This window comes from Neltuma alba, unplaced genomic scaffold (genome assembly GCF_004799145.2).
Source record: "Neltuma alba isolate B1F8T4 unplaced genomic scaffold, ASM479914v2 tig00010307_pilon, whole genome shotgun sequence".
Classification (NCBI taxonomy): domain Eukaryota; kingdom Viridiplantae; phylum Streptophyta; class Magnoliopsida; order Fabales; family Fabaceae; genus Neltuma; species Neltuma alba.
Genome location: NW_021635221.1, coordinates 192,385 through 216,896, shown reverse-complemented (window position 1 = coordinate 216,896; position 24,512 = coordinate 192,385). Strand labels below are relative to the sequence as shown.

Genomic DNA, 24,512 nt, shown 5'->3' with positions numbered 1-24,512 from the left:
TTCATAGGTCCTTTCTTTTTCAACTATTTTTCTAAATAATTGAGCATCACCACTGCAACTCCATTCATGGACATCAAACATGTCCAGTTGCTGCCACAAGCGCGTAAGGGCAGTATAGTACTGAGTTACAGTCATAGAACCCTGTTTTAGTTCTCTTTGCAGTTTCTTGATATGAAAGAGTGCTGCAGTGTTGTCTATGGCAGAATAGGTTCTTCTTGCTGCGTCCCATATCTCTTTTGCTGTATTAGCAAGTAGGTAGCCTTCACTAATCTCTACAGTCATCGAGTTACACAGCCAAGTCATTACAAGGTTGTTCTCAGCAAACCATGTATTATAATTACTATCACCCGGTTTTGGCTGTGGGGCTTCTCCCGTGATATATTCCTCCTTTCTTCTTCCTCTTAAATACATGAGAACGCTTTGAGACCACTGTAGGTAATTGCTTCCATTTAATTTATGGGCAATTATCATTTGTTGTGTCTCATTAGAGGTTACCGACTCGGTTCCCATAGATGAAGAGGAAACGGATTGCTGTGATGATATACCTGTTGTCAGTGCCGTGGGTGGCGAGTTGGAATTTCCTCCAGTGCGTCTATTGATCCGAACATGCATGAGAAACGCTTTGAGACCACTGTAGGTAATTCTTCCAAATTCTGGGCAATTATCATTGTTGTGTCTCATTAGAGGTACCGACTCGGTTCCCATAGATGAAGAGGAACATGCTGTGATGATATACCGTTGTCAGTGCGTGGGTGCGAGTTGGAATTCCTCCAGTGCGTCTTAGATCCGAACATGTGGAAATTCCTCAAGTGTCATCGTCGCCTGCTTCTGGGTGCGTCGAAGAACAGTGGCCGCTGTAGGTTCACGTCGCGAGTCAGTGTGTTCACGTCACCAAGTTCGTCTTCAAGTCGCAACTTCTGGTCGCGTCACTGTGGGTTCGCGTCGAAGGGTTTGCCGAGAACCTCTGGTCGCGGGTCGCGGGTCGCGGGTCGCGGGTCAGTGTTGGTTCACGTCGCCGAGGTTGCCGAATCGCTCTGGTCGCGAGGAGATTTCAGGTCACTGGTACACGTCCCCAGGTCCCCGACACGTCGCCGAGTTCGCCGAGTCCCTCTGGTCGCAGGGCGGCTTCATGCGTCTTCTCCAAATTGCGATACACAGGGCCGAAATCGCACCAGCTCTTATACCATGAGGTTGACGGAATGATTCTGTCTTTTATTGTATATTGAATGAGTAGGAATACATCATATATATAACCGAACAAGGATAACTCAAGATAGGATATTGCTATCTATCCCTATCTGATCTAAGACGGAAAAGATAAATGAGTAAACTAAAAAACTATTTAATAAGTAACACTAAGTTTATTTGACTTGGGCCTTGGGCTTTGTCTTTCCAACAGAAAGTATGGTTATTTGACTGGAGCAGAAAAGAAACCAGCTACCAATAACAAGAAGTATGCTACTTGGGAAGCTGAGAACTCAATGGTGCAGGCTTGGCTGGTCAACTCCATGACTACAGAGATTGACCTCTGATGATTCTACAATCACGGGTGAAATCCAGCAACCTAGTGGATTTCTGTCTAGGGGGCAACAACGGAGAAAATAGAAACAACCAGCAAAAATGGTGTAATCATTGTAAAAAGAAAGGGGACACCCGAGATAATTGCTGGAAGATTCATGGCAGACCACAAAAGAGAGAGAAACATGATAACCATGGCTATACTGGAACCACATAAGGAAAAAAACAAAACAGAATTGAACTGCTGAGGAAAATACTTGAAAAACATGATTCTCAAGGGTCAACCATTGCTGCCGGTTATACTGCCTATACAGGTAATGTTGTACTTGCTTTACAGACAAATGTTCATCACCAGAAAATGTGGATTGTGGATTCTGGCGCTACGGATCATATGATGAGTAATGAAGAATTGTTAAATGATATAAAACCATGCCCACCAGATGTATATATTAAGGTGGTAGATGGTAAATCTTTGAAGGTTGAATGAATCGGTACTACATATATATCTCATAATATAATACTTCACAATGTCCTCTTTGCTCTGGGTTTAAAATGCAGTCTTTTATTTGTCATAACAGTGACTCATCATCTAAGCTGTAATGTCAATTTTTCATTTGTTAACTGTGTATTTCAGGACCTGAAGCAACGGAAGACGATTGGCGTAGCTAAGATTCTAGATGGTCTCTACTGTTTAGAATTGAAGGGTCAAACGAAACTAGAAGGGTCACACATGCAAGCTGCTCATTTTTTATCTGCTTTATCTACTAATTCTACAAATAAAGATGTGTTACTTTGGCACTATAGGTTAGGCCACCCCAACCATCATTGCATGTCAAAATTATTTCCCAGTCTTATAAATAAAAGTGACTCTGTTTTTACATGTGATATCTGTCAAATTGCAAAACACACAAAATCCTCCTATAGTCTGCATCCTCACCAATTTTCCAAACCTTTCAATATCATCCACACTGATATATAAGGACCATCTCGATTACCTTCACTCACTAAAGCCAAGTGGTTCGTAACATTTATCGATGACCACACTCGTTTAACTTGGATTTACCTCCTGGGAAACAAATATGATGTATTATCCACCTTTATCACCTTTTATAAAATGATTATAACTCAATTTCAAGCCACAATACTTACTATTCAAAGTGATAATGGGAGGGAATACACCAGCTCAGTTTTTCAAAGATACCTACGTGACCATGGGATTCTACACCAAACCAGTTGTGTCAACACTCCACAACAGAATGGGACTGCTGAACGCAAAAATAGACACCTCCTTGAAGTAACTCGTGCTCTAATGTTTACCCATAATGTCCCTAAACTGTATTGGGGGGAAGCAATCCTCACTGCTACCTATCTTATTAATAGAATGCCCTCCAAAACCCTTAACTTCCAAAGCCCCTTAGATCTCCTCACCAAAACCTATCTCGTCAACCCAATTGCTCATAGTCTTCCCTTAAAGGTCTTTGGATGTGTTGCTTATGTCCACCAAAACCATGGTGGCAAATTGGACCCTAGAGCTCTCAAGTGTATTTTTCTAGGCTACTCCTCCTCTCAAAAAGAGTACAAATGTTATTCCCCTACTCATAAGAAATATTTTATCACTATGAATGTGAAATTCATAGAAACACAAAGGGTATTACCCCAATCCTCCCATTCAGGGAGAGTATTCGAGAGAATGGGAGTTCCTAGAGACTCATCTACCTGAAACTATTGAGCCAATATCAGCCACAGCCCCTGTAACCTCTGAAACTGTCCTAGACCATGCTGAGCCTAACAAACCTGTTTTGACAGCCCAGGACCCCAAATTAACCCCTCCAATGCATGAAACCGTCCCTGTATCAACCAGTACCATACCAAAAACCACTCTTAATATGCCTTACCCAGACATACCGCCTAGTAACACAATACAGGAACTAGAAGAAAGCGAAACAGAGGAGGCAGCAAGCAAGTCTGGAAGGGAAACAAATCCAGAATCAATTCCAAATAGTAGTGATCACTCTAGCTTAAGGCAAAGCCAATCGTCAAACCCAAACTTTAGATCCTGATGATCTTGCGTGGCCAATTGCTCTTAGAAAAGGGGTAAGATAGTGCACTCGCCACCCTATAAGCAATTTTGTTTCCTATGACCATTTGTCTCCATGTATGAGGAGTTTTGTGACTAAGATTGAAGAAGAACATATTCCTCCAACGTTTGTGGAAGCCATTAAGGATTCTAAATGGAAAGAAGCTATTGATGAAGAATTGAGGGCCTTGATCAAGAATAAAACTGGGAAGATTAGAACACTTTTATAAGGAAAGAAAGCAGTAGGTTGCAAATGGGTTTTCACAATTAAATATAACACAGATGGGACGGTGAACAAATTTAAAGCTCGACTGGTAGCAAAAGGATGCTCGCAGACACAGGGAATTGATTACCAAGAAACTTTTGCACCGGTTGCAAAATTAAATACCATAAGAATATTATTGTCTCTAGCCGCCAATCAAGATTGGCCACTTCATCAGCTCGATGTGAAGAATGCCTTTTTAAATGGCGATCTTGAAGAAGAAGTCTTCATGAATATTCCTGAGGGGCTTGCGGAGTTTAATAAACCTGGAGTTGCATGCAAACTATACAAATCACTCTATGGCTTGAAACAGTCGCCAAGAGCCTGGTTTGAGAGGTTTGCTAAGGTTGTAAAAAACTCAGGGTACATACAATGTCAAGCAGATGATACACTCTTTGTAAGACACTCGGGTACAAAAGTTTCCATTCTTATTGTCTATGTTGATAACATAGTAGTCACAGGAAATGATGCAAAAAGGATTGAACAACTCAAAAGGTCGTTGGCAATGGCATTTGAAATAAAAGATCTAGGACAGTTAAGATACTTCCTAGGTATAGAGGTTGCAAGATCAAAAAAAGGTATATTAGTTTCTCAAAGAAAGTATACACTTGATTTACTCAAAGACGAGCTAAACCTTCACCTATACCCATGGATTCTTCAGTTGATCTAGAATACAGAAAGGATGGGGTTCCAATAGATGTAGAAAGATATAAACGGCTAGTTGGGAAACTTATCTACCTCTCCCACACGAGACCTGACATAAGCTATGTAGTAGGTGTTGTCAGCCAATTCTCAAATGGACCACAGGAACATCACATGAAGGCAATCTATATAATCCTAAGATACTTGAAGATGACTCCTAGTAGGGGACTTTTCTTTCAAAAAGGGGAATCCATTGATATGACAATTTATACTGATGCTGGCCATGCTAGAACTAAGGTAGATAGAAGATCAACTGGAGGATATTTCACCTTTGTATGGGGTAACTTGGTAACTTGGAGGAGTAAAAAGAATATTGTTGTGTCTAGAAGCAGTGCAAAGGCAGAGCTAAGAGCACTTGAAGATAGAGTGTGTGAAGGCCTATGTATAACTAGGGTTCTTAAAGAACGAGGTGTAAGAGAGATTCCTTCAATAAAAATGTGGTGTGAGAGTATGTCAGCACTGAAGATGGTTCAGAATCCAATACATCATGAAAGAACGAAGCATGTTGATATAGACAAGCACTTCATCAAAGAGAAAATAGTATCAAAAGAAATTGATCTCTCGCACATAAACTCTAATAATCAAGTGGCAGATGTTCTCACCAAGCCACTGGACCGGCCCAAGTTTGAATTCTTTAGAAGCAAGCTGGGCATGTTAGACTTCTGCCTGCCAGCTTGAGGGGGAGTGTTAGTTAATGGGCCTTGGGCCTATCAAACCCTAGTCTAATATTCTTTCCAGTTAACCTAGGTCATTAAGGGCTGCCATTAGGTCTAGCATTAAATTTGTTTGATTTTATTCTGATTGCTTATTTGAATCTGATTGTATCCTATAATCTCGGCTTATCCCTAGAAAGCCGCAATCTCCTTCTCTCTACCCTGCTCCTATGTATCTATATATATCCCTGCTTATTCTGAATAAAATATAACACATTTTACCACAAAATCACACAAAATATCATGTATTGAGCAATTGAATTATTTTTCATATACACTGATTGAACTAAATTGAGCAAGTTATGAATAATAAAGTTGACTCTAACTTTGGAAAAAGTCTTGGTCTATTACTAAATTGTTATAATAATATTAAGAGCCAACTGAGCAGATAAAATATGCTTACTATAAAATTGCAGGTCTTTGTCCGATATGGACAGCAAAGCTGCACTCTTTTCTTTATACATTCTTTACTCACAGGTCTTTGTTTGCAACTTCTTTAGTTTTATTAACTAATTTTTTTTAGTTTTATCATAATTTTTTTGTCGCATGTGAGTTAATTGGTTTTTTTTAAAATTGATAAATTAAGAAATAATAATTTTGATATAAATATTGTAATAAAAGAATAGAATAGTCCCAATATATAGATAGGGACATATTTGTCAATTTATAATTACCTCCCCTCTCCTCTCCTTATGAACTAAATAAGAAATCTCCCTTCCATTCCCCTCCCCTCCAATCAAACAAAACCCATGACCTCTCTTTTGTTCCTTTCCCCTTCTTTTAATTAACCTCCCCACCCCTGCGTTGAACCAAACAAAGTCTATGGTTTAACATATAAATGAATATGATGATGAATATATGCCGTCTCGTCCCAGGTGCCTTGTAAAAATAAAACTTGGTCCAAATTCTGAGGTGCTAAGTTAAAAAATAAATGAAGTTCCCTTTGTATCCCTAGAATAGTTTTCTCGTAACTTGAGGAGGTATTTCTTTAATTGATAAGGGTTTAATTGGAATGCTCGGACATCTTTGAACAAATAAAGCAATTTAACAACTTTTGTTTATCTGAAAAATGTCGAAAGCATCTTATTTAAGGGACCTGAGGGGATTTTTTTTTTTAATACAATTGTTAGAACTAATTTAAGAGTAGTAGTGATGTTGAAGGAATGTACTTATTTTCAGGATTAAGGGTCAAAAATATTCATAATCTTATATCTATCCATACAAGTTCAAAAATAGCCCAATAAATGTTGTTAAATTGAGAAAACGTTTGTTATTTTTGGCAGTGAGACTCATGGTATTTTTAATGAAAGTGCTAAAATAGCCCTAGTTAAAACAAAAAAGTTAAGGGTAAAGATTACTCATGAACTTATACTAAAAATTCACTGATTGTATAATTTAAATGAAAGCGCCAAAATATCTCCAATCTCAAAAAGCTATTATATGAGTGTGTTAGAGATTATCAATTATAATAAATTTTTATAACTAAAATACATGTAAAAAAGTTTAAGTTTGAATTGAATTGCTCTTCAACAATAAGTTGTTTATATTCCCTTTTTTTTTAGTAGACATTATAGGTATCTTTGAAAATAATATGTTTAGATCAACACTATATGGAGTTGTGTTTATCCTCCAATCTATGTTATTAAATTTAACAGTCAACCTAAAATTTTTTTTATGCTTATGTTTAATTCTATGAGAGAATTTAAAACTACTTTTAATATTGGGATCCACAATATTTTTTTATCAAAATACCAAAATACCCCAACTTAAAAAAAAAATCATCATCTCTCCCCAACTTCTCAATCATCTTATCTGTTTATCTCCTTTTCAAGGAAAAAGCATGCCTTCTTATAAGATGGATTTAGATTCTTTACTTCAATCAAACTTTAGAACATCCTCATATAATATTTTTTAGATTTAATTATATATATTTTTAAATTGAATTAAAAATATGAAAATATTAAATGAACGCTAATCAAAGGATCAAAATGTAGATTTTTTTTATTGACTTTATTTAACAATTCTTTGGAATTAAAGCACTTTGGGATAAGTAATAATTATGTTAAAATATAAAACCCAATAATTTACAAAAATATTTAATTATTATGTATAATACTCATGTTATTAAAATATTTTCAGCCATAATAATTAATATAATAATTATAACAATTTGCTGGTTTTTGTTTAAAAAAAAAAGAAAATAATGGGGTGATCAAGAAAAAAAATTTATTAAAAAATTAATAATTTTTTTTAATTATAAAGACTGGGATATAAAAATTTAATCTTTAACACACTTTAATGCAATAGTCCAAGATTGGGGTATTTTGGTAGTTTCATTCAAAATTTATGATGTTAAGTGAATTTTTGATATAAGTTGAGGGGTATTTTTTATCTTTTTATTATTTTAACTAGGGTATTTTGATAATTTAATTAAAAATATTGTGGGTCCCACTATCAAAAGGAAGGATGTTTTCTCATGGCATTGTCATTATTGAGCTATTTTTGAACTTGTATTAGTAGATTTGAGCCCAACAAAAATTCATGGTATTGGCTGAATTTTTCGTTTAAGTTCATGAGTATTTTTTATCTTTGATTTTTATTTTTATCCCTTAAATTTTTGTAATGGTTGGTGATTATTTGGTTAACTTCAATTTTGATGGTATGGACTTGTCACATTTTATTATCAACCGTTATCTGTTTGAAAACGTATCCGTATGGTAGGGTTCTTGACTAGTTGACGTCCTGTATATGATATAGTTCTTCCTTTAGTTGTATCTGATTATTCTTACAGACTGCTGCATATGTCTCCGCTCTCCTTTCTCAAGTGGACTGCATTGAGATTGATGTATCTCGTTCTTCAGATGGAGATTTGTTTGCTCTCCATGATAGGTACTTTGCCTTATGAGTTTCTTCTAGTTATTAGTCACAATCCTTAAAATGCCAAAACTAGTTATAGATCCTCCTCAGCGTTAGCTCCCAAAAACAAAAAATCTCACCAAATATTTTCTGATGCATTTCATTGGATTTATTTGAGGTATGGAGTCCCAGAATCGAAGTACTGTATCACTATTATCGACATCAAGTTTATTAAATACAAATTTATGGACTGTTGTCTTTTTTGTGAACTTTAGTTTATTTTGGGATCTGCTAAACATTAATGGGCTTATCAGCTTCATGTCATTACCTCTAAAGTTAGCTTTATAGCTAGACAGAGACTAATTCTTGCTTCATGCAGTCGGGCACTCAAGTGGGTTTGCAGCGGATATCAAGAAACACTACATCTAAGGTTGGGCACTCAAGTGCAAATCAGGTGAGACTAGCTAATTATGTTTATTCACAACCAATGACAGATGTCCCATAAGGATTGTTGTGGGTCACTGATGGGCTGAACCCCCCCCCCCAAAAAAAAAAAACCCTAAGAGTTTTATACTAAGAAAATTAATAAGACAGTCTTTATAGTTTTATTCAATTTTAAATTAAGTTTTTATAATTTTTTTCCTATTTATTCCATCCTTATTGTTTGCTGATTATTTATATGCAACCTACCTACGCGCTGTCTCTCTCCCGGCTTCACCTGTAATACCTCCTCTCTCTCCCTCCTCCATTCTATTTTTTTCCAAGCCAACGCCATTATCTCCACAAGCCAAGTTTTTAGAATCTTACAAGACTGGCGACATGAATGAATTTCGAAAACAAACAGGATCATTATTATTAAGAAAAAAAGAAAGATGAACAGAGGCATTCAATTCTAACCATTGCAAGTTTCTTACAAGTATTTATAAGCTATGATTATGTGCATAGAAGTCATTGCCTTTCTCTTCTCCATTAGTCATTGTGGTTTATAACGATAACATAAAAATCCAACCTTTTGCAAAACAAAGCTACAGAAAATCACCGCCAACCAGATCCAAATGAAAACCAGAAGCAACAATCATACCCAGTTCTTCTCTTCTCTTTCGTGTTGACGAAATGACTCAACCAGCCAATTAAACACAAACACCATACAACGAGAAAAACTAGTTGCTTATGGGTACAAACTAGTTTGCTTGATTTCTTGCTCTATCTCGTTCCAAGCCAAAGCCAAAGCCATTATCTTTCTCTGTGTCCTACCCACCTTCACCGACCCAACCAAAATTCGCACGCGTCCCCGACGCTTCGAACATCCCTTATTTCTCCAATCACCTCCCTTCGCACTTGTCCCGTTCTTGACTCATTGGCCGCAACTCCGACCACTCATCCTTCGCCACATCGTAAACCAACGCCAAGCTTCCCTTGGCAGTTCTCCATTTGACAGAAGAGAGGCAACTCGAGGGGGAAATCGGGTACGGTGGAGACGTTTCCATATGAGACTCAGTGGGCCGAAGACGGTGATGCCATAAGTAGGTGACAAGGTTGGCTTGAGGAGATAATGGTGTTGATTTAGAAGAAGACACAGTGGAGGAGGGAGAGAGAAGCAGAGGGAAGACGAAGATGATTAGTCAGTTGCCACATCAGTACTTTTCAACTTAAAATAACGACATCTTCACGTATCACAAAAGGAAGGACTGTCATCACTAATTAGCAAACAATAAGGATGAAATAAAAAATATATATAAGGATTGATTTAAAATTGAGTGAAACTATAAGGATTATCATATTAGTTTTTCCTTCTATACTAGATGAATCTTTGCTTTTATTTACCTTCATATTTGTTTCTTTTTTATGGTGATTGTTTGACCCTTTTGTGGCCTGCGTTCTTTTATAAATTGTAACAATTGTGTTTGATTCTTAAACAATAAGTCTCGGATTAATAACACGTTTTTTTTTTTTTTGCGTATAGCACCCGGTGTCCTGGCCAACCCCGTAAGGACGGATCCAATTACAAACCAGACTAATCCGGATCGTACCGGGAACCTCCATTTAAGGGCAAAGTGCTGGCCAAGGGGTAGGCTGCATTCCCAGGGCTCGAACTCAAAACCTCTGGTTAAGCGACGAAGTGAAGCTACCACTACGCCAACCACCGTTGGTTTAATAACACATCTTTTCATTGCAATGATTATATTATTTATAATTTATAAAAATATAAAAATACTTTTCTTGGTTTTTTTTTTTGAGCTGAAAAATACTTTTCTTGGTTGGAGGAGTTTTTTTCAAAAGGAAAAGGAAAGTGAGGTTGATGGGAGCTCCGGCACTAACGGTGGCGAGCCAGCTGTCGATGGAGTTCTTCTCTTTTGTGACTGGAGCAATTTCTTTTAAAAGGGGGAGGAAAGTGAGGTTGGTGGGATATCAAATCCCAACTTGGTGGATCCCATAATGAAGAGTGACTATTGAGCCAACAAGCTTTGTTAACATTATAAGGCAAAAATATTGTAAGTTAACTCATTTATTTTGGTTCCAGCTAATGATAACAATTTATCTCAAAATAATAAGTGTGGATTGTAAAATGACAGATTTGGATTTGGGATTAACAACACTCTTTTTCTGATACATAAAATGTGAAATAAACATGTAAATCAATGAAAAATAATGACAATTCATTTGGGAATAATATTTCTTAATTATAAAATGATAAGTCTGGTTTAGGATTAACAACAGGTTTTTTTCCTATGAAATAACATGTGAATCAATTTATAAATACATTTTAGTCTATATGTTCATATAACTTATTATAAATTAAAATACTTTTTCACATGTTTTATTCATCTTCATTGCTTTTGCGTCTCTTACGTCTTTCTGGGTGACAATGTTTTGCATGCTATTTATCTGTTTTGCATTTCTAAGGTATATATATCAAAATTATATAGATGAGGGTACTCAAGGATCTTGCATTTCTAAGGTATATATATCAAAATTATATACGTAGCCTGATTCAAAAAAATTGAAAAAATAATGCATAATAATAATCTATTTTGTTTTTCTATAATATATTAATATACCTTTTCTCAACAAAAAAAAGTTTTAGACAAAGAATACTATTGACTTCTAAAAACATAGTAACATATACCTCTATTAAGTTTTATTGAAATTATATATACATTCATAGGACTCAAGCCCCAAGATGGTGTGTATGCATGCAAAATAACAGCCAAGAAGAGATGCAAAAGTAGTGGAGATAAATAAAGCATGTAAAAAAATATTTTAATTTATAATGAGTTATATGGACATATAAATTAGAAAGTATTTATAAATGATTCACATATTATGTATCGGGAAAAAAAACATATTAATATCAAATCTACAATTGTCATTTCACAATCAAGATATGTTATTCTCAGATGAATTGTTATTATTTTTAATTAATTTACATGTTATTTCACGTTATGTATCATGTAAAGATGTGCTGTTAATCTTAAATCCCATCAACCTTACTTTTCCCCCATTTAAAAAAAAATCTCCTAGCCCAAAAAAAAAACAAAAAGAAAAAAGGCTCCACAAGCGATGGCTAGCCGGACGCTAGCAGGGCTTCGGCAGGGGTCTTTGAACTTTTTTAAAAAGAATTAAAGGGGATTTTTGTAATTTTCCTTGAAGCTCAAGAGTCCAATTTGAGTTTACTTCTTTTGCTTTCATCTTGGAGTGTGAGATGACAGAATTGGAATATCATAATTTTAGGCTTCTTTATCTGGAATTTTCCCTCTTAATTATATTATTTATAATTTATAAATATCTCCAATTTATAAAAAATATAAAAATATTTTTTTATTATACTAGTTATAATTATAACATTTATAATTTATAAAAAGTATTTTAATTTGTAATGAGTTATATGTTATGCATCGGGAAAAAATGTTGTTAATATCAACTCAAAACTTATTATTTTACAATCAGGATTTGTTATTGCCTAATGAATTGTTGTCATTTTTAATTGATTCACATGTTATATATATGAGAAAAAAAGTGTTGTTAATTCCAAATTTAGATTTGTCATTCTATAATCAAAATTTATTATTCTCAGATAAATTATTGTCATGAATTGGAGCCAAATTAAATGAGTGAACTTATATATATATATATATATATATTGCATAATTTAAATGAGAAAGCTTCCTGGCCCAGTGGTTAATTATCCTTTTGGCAACCACCTCGCCGACTTGTGCTAGAGCTCCAGTGCCTGTCGACGGCCAACTAGCTGTTGGTGGTGGTCGGCAGCCGATCACCAGCGAGGGCTCCAGTGTGGGGTTCCAAACTTTTTTTAAAAAAATAATTTTTTGTAATTTTTCTAGAATTTCAAATTTTCAATTTAGGTTTATTTCTTTCTCTGTCATTTTAAAGTGTTAGGTGTCTAAATTGTGATATCATAATTTTAGGTTGCTTTATATGTCATCTTCTCTTAAAAATTTATTTATTTATTTATTTTTTGACATGGATAATTTAATGGGGGAGAGGACCCACACACACCCCTAATGGGCAACGTGGGGCATAGAACCCATGACCTCCTTTACAAGAGGGGGCAATATTAGTTCAATCACAATTTGCTTGTAATTAAATTAATAAATTTTAAATCATTTTTTTTTGTTGATTGAATGATCAATCCAATTCTAAAAATAATTTTTTCCTTGAAAGATGGCCTCACAAATACATTTAGACACCCTCATCAAACTTCAGCCAATAATTTTTTGACCACACTTAATTGTAGATATTTAGCTGCTAAGTGCTTTTTAAGGTGGTTTTAATCTACCCATTTAAATCCTTTGAAATTATATATATACATACATTATGTATGTATTATTTTTTTGCTTGAAACATATACATGTTATTAAGAAAATAGATAGAATATTGACCTCATCTTGAATAGTACTGTTTCAAGTTTTCGACACATAACACCAAAAAATCGGAAATAATGTGCAAGCAACATAAGCATGTGCTAGGAGACAATCAGACAATCAGAAAGCTAGGAGAGTCATGTAATTTCACTGTCCCCTATCTAATAGATTAAAAATAATATTTTATTTCCATCATAAATCGCTTGCTCCTCCTTTAGTCCTTTACTCATTTCTTTCTTTCTTTCTTCTTCTTCTTTTTTTTTTTTTTTTTTTTTTTGGCCAACTTTTCCTTTACTCATTTCAGTTCCATTCAGACTGTGCTTCCTGACTTCGCTCTTAACATTTCACATCGTTCCCACCCCCACCCTTCCCTCTCTCTCTGAAATCAAAGATCGACAATATTTGCAAAGAGTGGCTGACTGTTTTGTCTTCGAACTTCCAAGGATAGCATTAACATCTTGAGTGGTAAAAATGTTGCAGTCAAGATTTAGAGGTGGTGTTGTGCTCTTGTGGTTACTAGCTTGGACTCCAATAGCGGAATCAGCGATAGGAGTGAACTGGGGCACGGTTTCATCCCATAGGTTGAAGCCATCTACAGTGGTGGGTCTCTTGAAAGACAACAAGATCCCGAAAGTGAAGCTGTTTGAAGCAGAGCCTGATGTTCTTAAGGCTCTTATGGGAAGTGGGATTCAGGTCATGGTTGGAATCCCCAATGAGATGTTGTCTCTGTTAGGTTCTTCCCCTTCTGCTGCTGATTTGTGGGTTCGCCAGAATGTTTCGTCGTATATAGGTAAAGGTGGTGCGGATATCAGGTTGGTCTTGTCTTTTCAATTCTCGATTCTCGTTTTTTGTTTCCTTTTGTTTCCTAAGGAAGTGAAAATTCCATGCTCTTGTTCAATATGCATAGCTGTTTTATCAAAGACTAACTTCTGAAGTAATAGTTTTTACTATTGAGATCGTAGGGTATATGCCTACCACTAGCTCATGTGGTAGATATCTGTGTGGTATTTCTCAAAGTATCTTTTCTTGTTGCAACTTGTATGATTTATGTTTTTTCTTATTTTTATTTAATGACTTGAGAGTTGATGGTGGCTGTCCTAACTAAAGAAAGTTGCTTTAGCTTTTTGAAGCCCTCAAAACGACGTGGTCCTCTGAATCAAATGATGTTTTGTGGAAATATTTCATTAAAAATTCTGAGGATCCGAGGATTAATCAGACTGTAAAATAATTTGGACGAGTATCTTTTATTATTATAATTTCCAAACTTTGAATTCTCAATTGTAATGTGAAATAACTGAAAAATTATAGTATTCCTATCAAAAAGTCTAAGCTGGATGAGGAACTTGCTTTCTTTTTTGGTATTATTTTTATGAACTGTGATTTTTTTTTCAACTTAATATGTGGGGAGTGTCTCATGGCAAGTAAAAAGGCTATTTCTTGGGTTTGCCTAAAGAATATTTTGTGAACAAACTTTTTGCTTTGAATGCTTGACTTGATTGAACTTCTGATGGTTAGATCCTAGATGGCTTGTAGAATTTATCCTCCCCAGAACATCACATTTTCTAAAATAAGCTTTAATTAGTATCTTTAGTATTGAAATATTTTAATTAATTTCTCTAGTTTTGATTGAGTCAATGTTGTGTTGTCTATCAACATTTAGAAAAATAAAATGCAGTTACAAAATCATGTCTCGTTAACATACTTAGTTGTAATTTACGCCACATGAACTCATTGTATGACATGTAATTAAGTGACATCACTCTATTTTGCCTGGATTTGGTAGGGAAATGGATGGCTTGATTACCTATGATTCAGCAATTTCATCTGTCCTCAATCACTTCTTCACATGTGATTGAAATATCATCAGCTTTGGTCATCATAGGAACAAATTGGGATGGAATGACTTGACTGCATTATTTCCATGTATTGAATGACAATATTGATTCAATTAGAACTGGAAGGACCAAATCAGGACTTTTGGAGTACTAGAGAAACTGAAAATTTATTTAGTAGAAGCTCTGAGTTCAATGGCTTTCCTGCCTTTGACCTCTTGGGTCACATCAGTCTTCTGACTTGCTAGCTATCAACTTTCCCATGGGCAGTTAATGTTAATAATTTCCATGATCTAATAATTAGTTAGTTGATGTTAATGTGTTAGTTGACACAATCAATCCTGATAAAGTTGGGGAAAATCTGAAAAAAGTGGTGATCAATCCCAATCAAGCTTATTTTAATGTAGGTTAGTGATGACTACTGCCATACATGCAGTCATTTGATGTAATGCCTGACTAGCTCAATATGTAAATATCCAATTATCCATGTTACTGGTTTAAGGTTTAAGCTATTTTTGAAATCTTTAAGGTAAGAGCAGATTATGATGTCTGAAGAACAAAAGTTTACAACTCACTAGAATTGATACTTTTCTTCCTTTTAAATTTTTGTGGTCTGTATATATGGGTACTCTGATCATCCGCAAGCCTCTTAACTCTCTCTTTCTGGTGATAGGTATGTTGCAGTTGGAAACGAGCCATTTCTGACAAGTTATAATGGCCAATTTCAAAACTTGGTCATGCCTGCAATGCTCAATCTACAGCAGTCTTTAGTTAAAGCTAATCTTGCTGGTTATGTAAAATTAGTGGTACCTTGCAATGCAGATGCCTATGAGGCTACACTTCCTTCTCAAGGTACATTCCGTCTTGAACTGGCCCAAATTATCAGTCAACTTGTTCAGTTTCTCAATGCAAATGGTTCCCCATTCGTAGTAAATATCTACCCATTTTTAAGCCTTTATGATAACGGTGATTTTCCCCAAGACTATGCATTCTTTGAGGGAAGTACTCATCCAGTCACCGATGGCACCAACATTTACACCAATGCATTTGATGGAAACTATGACACCTTAGTTGCAGCCCTTGATAAAATTGGATATGGTCAAATACCGATAGTGATTGGGGAAATTGGTTGGCCCTCGGATGGAGCTATTGGTGCAAATATTACCGCAGCAAAAGTTTTCAACCAAGGTCTCATAAAACATATCATGAGTAACAAAGGGACCCCTTTAAGGCCAGGTGCTCCTCCCATGGATGTCTATATATTCAGTCTACTTGATGAAGGAGCGAAAAGCACCCTTCCTGGAAACTTTGAAAGACATTGGGGGATTTTCTCTTTTGATGGACTGGCTAAATATCCACTGAACCTTGGCCTTGGAAACAAGGAATTGAAGAATGCTAAGAATGTTGAATATCTTCCATCTAGATGGTGTGTTGCTAATCCCTCAACCGATCTGACGAAAGTGGCGAATCACATGAGAATTGCCTGTAGTGTTGCAGATTGCACAACACTTAACTATGGCGGTTCATGTAACGAGGTAGGGGAGAAGGGTAACATCTCATATGCTTTCAACAGTTACTATCAGTTGCAAATGCAAGATTCGCGAAGCTGTGATTTCGATGGCCTTGGCATGGTGACTTTCCTAGATCCTTCAGATGGGGATTGCCGTTTTCTTGTGGGAGTCACAGATAAAGGCTCCAATTCATCTAGTTCTAAAGCAGCAATTTGTTGGTATGTCCTAGTGTTATTTTTTATTCTATAATAGATGTTTTCATTTTCTATCTGGACAGAAGGTTTCGTTGGTGGTTTTTTCATGTTCTCCTCTTCTGAAACTATTAGAAACTTGGGATTAGGTGAGATTCATATATTTATAACAGTTGATGTCAGAAATATTCAAAAACATTCTAAGATATTGTAGTTCAGCCCGTGATGTTACCGAGTGTTACGCCTTATTTTTAGTATGATTTAGAGTTCATTTAGAACCATTGTAGGTCACATTGGATGGTCTTGGACTTAAAAATTCCCAAAAAAAATCATCAAACATACATACTTATACATAACTAGAATATAATTGTTTCCTCGTGATTCACCACCACAATTATCCTTGAATTTGCAGCCTTTGTTTTGATGATTCAGTCTCTAAAATGTCAGGTTACATATGGGAAATAAGATTTCAATGAAATCTCAATAACAAGATCAATCAATCAAAACATCAACATACATCATTATAAAGCACTTCAACAATAGCTATCAAAGGAGAATCAGTCATCTTATAATAGGCAACCTTAACATGCAATAGCCAAGGCAACAAAATGCAAGGAGCAACCATATCATAAACATCGTAGTTCAACCATATAATAGTAAACATTCATATCATAAATAACAATGCGAAGTTAACATTAGTGGCTAATTAAATTCTACTACCTTGATCCAAATACTCTTGATTCTTTGACCTTCTTCCTCTTCTCCACAATTAATAAACCCTAATATCACAAATCATAAAAGGGACAGTAACATTACTAACCAAACCATGCAAGAATCAAAGGCAAAACAAGTAACTTTTAATCCCGTAAACTTTGATTTTTGGAGTTGTTTCTCAAAAATCACAACTTTAATTCTAATGCTTCTAACACTTGTTCTTTAGGTTTATCCTACACTATTTTTCATTTTTAACACAACGGAAGCATCAAAACATTGAAAAACTCATCCTATGTTCCTGTTTTGAAGGTGGCCGAACCATACTTCTTGGAGTTCAATCATGAAAATTTTTTCAAAACAACACCAAACCAATTGAAACCGCCTTGAATCATAGTGTCCTAGCCATGTTTAACAACAAAACCTCCTTTCCTACACTGTATCCATTTCAGCCAGCAATAGGAAGGGACAAAAAAATGATTTTCCAGCCATACAATTCAAGAAAACAAAGCAAGGAACATCTTAAAACAACTTACTAAGCTTGAATTTTAGTTGGAAGACCAAATATGCTTGCTTTTTGTGACACCTTACATAATCATATCCATATACGCGATAAATATTTCATTTAAAAGTCATGTATTTCTAACACTTCGAATAAGTCATAATTTTAAAATATCTGAGATAACAACAAAAAGCTACTAAAGTCTTATAGTCATGGCAAATGTAAATACAACATAGCATGTGATTGAGGAGCACAAAAACCTTCACGGCTCACTCTATTGGTGCCTTCCCTTAATTCCTACTAAATCCTTCACCTGAAAATTGTTAATATAGGGGGTGAGATCAAACGTCTCAGTAACTACTGAAATTCTAACCTATACAAACAAATCATATATGATAAACCAAAAATCTGTTTATATATGTGTATATAAATATATTAAAAATCACAGATTTGATACATTCAATTCAATTTCATTTTGTTCTAACAATATACCAATATCATTTTTCTAGTATATCCAAAAATAATGCAATATGTTGCCTCCCTTATATCACCGTCTACCCTTATACCGCTAACTAGAACCATAGGCTAACACATAGTCCGATAGGAACTAATCCATTTTACTGAATTATTCCAAGCTCACCGATACTAGAGATATATCCGGTCAAAGATACAGAGCTCAAGCTCGGACTATGGCTCCCCTCCTTTGTGAATAGGAAGGTGTCACATGTTCCACAGCTCTAATGAATTCCCGGTCAAAGGAAAACATGGAAGAAGAGGCCTTGACAAGTGTCATCCACTGTGCACTTAGTGATGATATACCACGTGGTAATTTATATCCATGTAATCTCTTTTTATTCTTAACCCAACAATGCATGTCATATGCAAATAACGGTACATCATAAATATACTCAAATATATTATTAAAAATAAGATAGTAATAAAATTCATATACCATTTAACAGTAACTCATGATAATTTCATAGCTATTAATATATTTAAATATTGATCATAATTACTAGCAACAAATCTTAATAAAATCAGGTAACATACCAAAACATTTATTTTACAAAAAATCATAATATTATATTTCAGTAATATAATAATTAGTAGATCCACAATATAATCATGCACAATTCACATGTACAAGAAAGAATTTTCAGAGTTACCTGGTACTCTTTAGCTTACAAATATTCACACAAAGATTACTCTAAAATTCTCAAGAGTCCACAAAATTGCACATAAATATTTATTACTATAAACTCAGAACTACTCCAAAACTACTCTAAAATTCTAAGACTACCCTCTAAACCAAAATTACATAAATATATTAACTCTCCCAAATTTTTCTATTTATAATAAATATAATATTTTGAAAATATAATTTACATATAAGACTATTTAAATTTAATAACTTAAATAAATATATTTCTTACAATATAAATATTTTATATTAAAATCTCAACTATTTATTATAGTCCCATTTAAAATTTTTCCTGAGCTAAGGAATTCCTTTGAAGTATAAATAAATTTTAATTTTTATAAAATTTTCAATTTACAATTCTTTATACTTCCAAAAATTATTTCAACAATATATCTTTGACATACTTGATATTCTAACCGATTAAAATCTTAATAATATAGTAAAGAACTCAAATAAATTATTTAACTTAAATTTAATCGGTAAAAACATTCTATAAGTCTTGAATAACAACTTTTTCAATTAAAATCTTCATTTAAAATTCCCAAAACCATCAATAAACAAATATAAACCGATTAAAATTTCTTAATAATGTGTCTTTAAATTTCTACGGTCAAATGTTGTCAAAACTCTATATTTACTTTATATCCAAACGGTAAAATTTTCTCCAAACATTATAATGATACTAATAATATAAAGCTCTAAATATATAGAAAATATTCATAAAGCAAATTTTACAAAAAGAAGTAGTTTTGTGTACTTGAATGATCTCCAAAACTGACATCCTCTGCAACTCAACTCACTCGCTCTCTCTTCCTCTCTACCTCTCGCTCTCTCTTTCTCTACTTCTCGCACGTAATGAAGGGAAGATAAATGTTGTAGGTATTTAAAATCCTCTCATTTAATTTCCTTCCTCGATTTTCTTCTGCCTATATCTCATCCTACTTCTCCTGCAATTGTCCCTCCTCCCTTCTTTTTCCTTCTTCATTAATTGCCCCACCCCCCAATTTTCAACTCTCGTGGAAGGGGGTTGGCTTTTTTTTTTTTTACTAATAAAATATTATATTAATAAAAATATTATTTTAATAAAATATTATTTTTTTGTACGTTACAATTCTTCCCACGTTAAAAGAATTTTGTCCCCAAAATTCAATACACGAAAAGAAAAAGAGTTTACTTCAAGCAACAGACACAAATACAAATGTTTATACTACACATCAAAAGCACAACACAAGTACAATAAGTACAAGTACAAGTACAACATAATACAATCACCAAAACTAATACAATGCTAACTCTTCCTAATCAAACAAGTTAGGAAAATCACGCCGCATTTGCTCTTCGGTTTCCCATGTGGCGTCCCCAGGAGACATTCCTTTCCAGAAAACTTTAAGCAACCGAATAGTTTTATTCCGAAGTTGCTTATCCTTAACGTCTAGAATGCATTCAAGTTCGGCCTTGAAAGTAAGATTCTCTTGTAACTCTATCTCTTCAGGCTCAATCACATGAGATGGATCTGGGTAGTACTTCTTGAGTTGTGACACATGAAATACATTATGAATGTTCGCCAATTGTGGAGGTAGGGCAATTCTGTAAGCCACTGGTCCTACTCTTTCCAAAATTTCATAAGGACCTATAAAACAGGGAGTGAATTTCTTTGCTCGAATTGATCTTCCAATACTTGTCATCGGTTTGACTCTTAAATATACATGGTCTCCTATCATGAATTCCAACGGTCATCTTCTCCTATCTACATAACTTTTCTGTCTGCTTTGGGCAGTAAGCAACTTCTGCTGTATCATCTTAATCTTCTGAGTTGTGTAATCCACCAATTCTGGACCTATCAAACTTCTCTCACTTAATTCTGTCCAACAAAGTGGAGATCTACACTTTCTTCCGTACAATGCTTCATAAGGCGCCAGCTGAATAGTTGAGTGGAAGCTATTATTGTAAGCAAACTCTGCTAAAGGAAGGTGATCATCCCAATTTCCTTTTAATTCAATTGCACAAGCTCTTAGCATATCCTCAGGAGTTTGGATAGTTCTCTCTGTTTATCGATCAGTTTGGGGATGGTAGGCGATGCTAAACCTCAACCGTGTTCCTATGGCATCTTGCAATGATCTCCAAAACCTTGAAGTGAATCGTGGATCTCGATTTGATATAATACTCTTTGGTGTGCCATGTAATCGGACGATCTCCTTCACATAGATCTATGCTAGCTTTTCCAAAGAGTAATTTGTCTTGATGGCTAGGAAATGGGATAATTTAGTCAATCTGTCAACAATCACCCAAATAGCATCATGCCCAGATTGAGTTCTAGGAAGACTTGTGATAAAATCAATAGACATACTATCCCACTTCCATTCTGGAATCTCTAGATTTTGCAATAGTCCTAGGGGCTTATGGTGTTCAATCTTGACCTTTTGGCAAGTTAGACAACGAGAAACAAACTTAGTTACATCTTTCTTCATACTAGGCCACCACCAGTTTCGTTTTAGATCATGGTACATTTTGGTCACTCCAGGGTTGATAGTATATTTGCTTCTATGAGCTTCATCAAGTAGTAATTTCTTTAACTCTTTATCATTAAGGAGACACACCCTCGCTTTATATCTTAGTATCCCATCTTCACCAATACTAAACTTTGACTCTTTTCCTTGTTCAACTTCTTTCTTAACCCTTAGTAGATACTCATCATCCAACTGGGCAATTTTAATTTCCTTCTAAGTTGTACTCTCAATGGTTAGTGCTTTCATGGTAGCAACTAACCCAGACATTATATCAATAGGTGTACTTTGCACATCCTACAGTAGGTTCCACTCCTTGACCATCAATTGGGCTGCATGGATAGATTTTCTACTTAAAGCATCTGCTACAATGTTTGCCTTCCCTAGGTGATACTTTAACTCATAATCATAATCCTTAAGAAAATCCATCCACCTTTTTTGTCTCATGTTAAGTTTTTTTTTTATCAAACAAGTACTTCAAACTCTTTTGGTCGCTAAAAATCTCAAACTGCGAACCATAGAGATAGTGCCTCCAAATCTTCAATGCAAATACGACTGCTGCCAATTCCAACTCGTGAGTAGGATAGTTTTCCTCATGCGGCCTCAATTGTCGAGAAGCATAAGCAACTACCTTACCATTTTGCATTAATACAGCCCCAAGACCCTTCTTAGAAGCATCAGTATACAAAGTGAAAGATTGTGTAGGGTCTGGAATCACAAGTACCGGTGCGGTGGTCAACTTGGTCTTTAAAGTCTGAAAGGCTGCTTCACATTTCTCAGTCCAAACAAACGGTTGGTCCTTTTTAGTTAGTCTAGTTAAGGGCATAGCTATCTGCGAAAAGCCTTTAATGAATCTCCTATAGTAGCCTGTCAGTCTTAGAAAGCTTCTGATTTCTGTGACACTTTGTGGTCGGTCCCACTTTAACACTACATCAATCTTACTAAGGTCTACCGACATACCTTCATCTGATACAACATGACCCAAGAATTTTACTTCTTTGAGCCAAAAATCACATTTTTACAACTTTTCATAGAGTTTGTGTTCCCTTAACACTTGCAGCACAATTCTAAGATGTTGTTTATGCTCTTCCTCATCCTTAGAATAAATAAGGATATCATCAATAAAGATCACTACGAATTTATCCAAGTAAGGTCGGAAGACTCTGTTCATATAATCCATAAAGACAGCTGAAGCATTGGTTAACCCAAACGGCATAACAAGGAATTCATAGTGGCCATATCTTGTTCTAAATGCAATTTTTGGGATGTCCTCATATCTAACCCTTAATTGGTGATAACCTGATCTTAAGTCAATCTTAGAGAATATTGACGCTCCAGATAGCTGGTCAAGTAGATCATCGATCCTGGGTAAAGGGTACTTGTTCTTTATGGTTACCTTATTCAATTGGCGGTAATCAATGCACAGTCTCATGCTCCCATCCTTCTTCTTCACAAAGAGCATAGGCAAACCCCAAGGGGATACACTTGGCCTAATGAAGCCCTTTTCCAGCAACTCCTCAATCTGTTTCTTTAACTCTGCTAATTCTGATAGAGACATCCGATAAGGAGCTTTAGAGATAGGCTCAGTTCCAGGTGCAAGATCAATATAGAACTCCACTTCTCTCTCCGGAGGCAAACCTGTTATCTCCTCCGGAAACACATCCGGGAATTCACTCACCACTACAATCTCCTCTACGCCTTTTTCAACTGTTGTGTGAACAGAGAACACTATATAGGCTTGATAATCCTTTCGAATACACTTTTCAACTTGCACTAAAGACAACAGTTGTAGACTACCAGAACCTACAGAGAAGACCAACAAAGAAATGGTCTTCCTTCTACAATCTAGGATGGCATCATTTGCCGACAACCAATCCATTCCTACAATCAAGTCAATACCCTTTAAGGGGAGACAAACAAGGTCTATAGTGGAAGTTCTACCCTCAAATTTCAATTATACAATTCAAGCATGCTTTAGAAGTTTTCACCGAGACTCCCGCCGGCGTAGAAACAATCACATCACAGGGCAAATCATACTTATGCATACTTAAGCAAGACACATAATCATCAGATATAAATGAGTGTGTTGCACCAGAATCAAATAAAGCTTGAGTTTCAAAGCCTTGGAGTTTGAGAATACATTTAATCAAATTAGGGGCAGCATCAACTTCTTGTTGAGATAGAGCGAACACTCTTCCTGGGACGGCAGCTCTAGTATCATTGACCCCTTGCGAGCCTTCCTCACAGAATCTAAAAATGTGGCCTAGTTTCCCGCACTTGAAGCAGATACTACAATTTCCTTGATGCACTTTTCCACACTTGGCACACTTTTGACTATTGGCAGTGCTAGTGATAGGAGCTGTAGAACCCTTGTAAGAGCTCTGTCCCCCACTGACCTGACTCTTTGGAGGTCCACTGAATTGACTCCTCATGGGTCCACTGAATTGACTCCTCGAAGGTCCACCAGATTGATTCCTTGAGGGCTGATTAAATCGCTTCTTGGAGTTATTGAAGCTGTAAGTATTCTTCTTACCAATTCCTCCTGTTGGTCTCATGAATGGAACGGACCTTGTATAAGATTCTTTTCTCTTCTCAGCTTCTTCTTCTCTCATTCTTCTAGCAATGATTCGCAATTTGGTGCACATTTTTTCAAAATCATTAATCTCCAAGGGTGCCAGAGCTGTTCTTAATTCTGGCCTGGCCTTTTCCAGTAGCCTATCAGCCATCCATTTTGAGTTAGGTTGCATCTGCGGATAAGTAGTATATTTGACTAACTCGAGAAATCGAGCAATGAAGTCTTCCTCATTTAAGTTCCCTTGCTTGAAGGCATAGAATTCTACTTCTTGATCAGCTCTAAGGGCATTAGGAAAATAGTGTTGGAAGAATTTTTCCTTGAACCTTTCCTAAGTTATCTCTGCGCTCTCAAAAGGCTTAATGCTGTCCCACCACTTCCTTGCTACCTTTTGTAACAGCTGCTCAGCAAGTTGCACTTTTTCCTGCAAGATGCAGATTACTATTCTAAATATAATCTCTAACCTTTCGATCTATT

General features: G+C 35.5%; 3 protein-coding genes across 4 annotated transcripts; 1 reads left to right on the top strand and 2 right to left on the bottom strand.

The window, feature by feature from the left end:
• The first annotated feature begins 8,527 nt into the window (after positions 1–8,527).
• Positions 8,528–16,773, top strand: LOC114755651 (glucan endo-1,3-beta-glucosidase 6). Of its 2 annotated transcripts, XM_028944515.1 has the most exons (3): positions 8,528–8,582; positions 13,492–13,823; positions 15,517–16,773. In XM_028944515.1, the coding sequence occupies exons 2-3, from the start codon at positions 13,687–13,689 to the stop codon at positions 16,601–16,603; spliced, it is 1,224 nt and encodes a 407-aa protein (XP_028800348.1). In that variant the 5' UTR covers positions 8,528–8,582; positions 13,492–13,686; the 3' UTR covers positions 16,604–16,773. The 2 variants fall into 2 exon arrangements, with proteins under 2 accessions (XP_028800348.1, XP_028800347.1); XM_028944514.1 differs by lacking the exon at positions 8,528–8,582 and having other exon boundaries at positions 13,366–13,823.
• Positions 16,774–20,257: 3,484 nt separating this feature from the next.
• LOC114755655 (uncharacterized) lies at positions 20,258–20,644 on the bottom strand. The gene has a single exon (XM_028944518.1). The coding sequence runs from the start codon at positions 20,642–20,644 to the stop codon at positions 20,258–20,260; it is 387 nt and encodes a 128-aa protein (XP_028800351.1).
• A 2,762-nt stretch (positions 20,645–23,406) lies between these two features.
• On the bottom strand, positions 23,407–24,189 carry LOC114755654 (uncharacterized). Its single transcript, XM_028944517.1, has one exon. It carries the CDS (start codon positions 24,187–24,189, stop codon positions 23,407–23,409), a length of 783 nt encoding a protein of 260 aa, XP_028800350.1.
• Between the last annotated feature and the right edge of the window lie 323 nt (positions 24,190–24,512).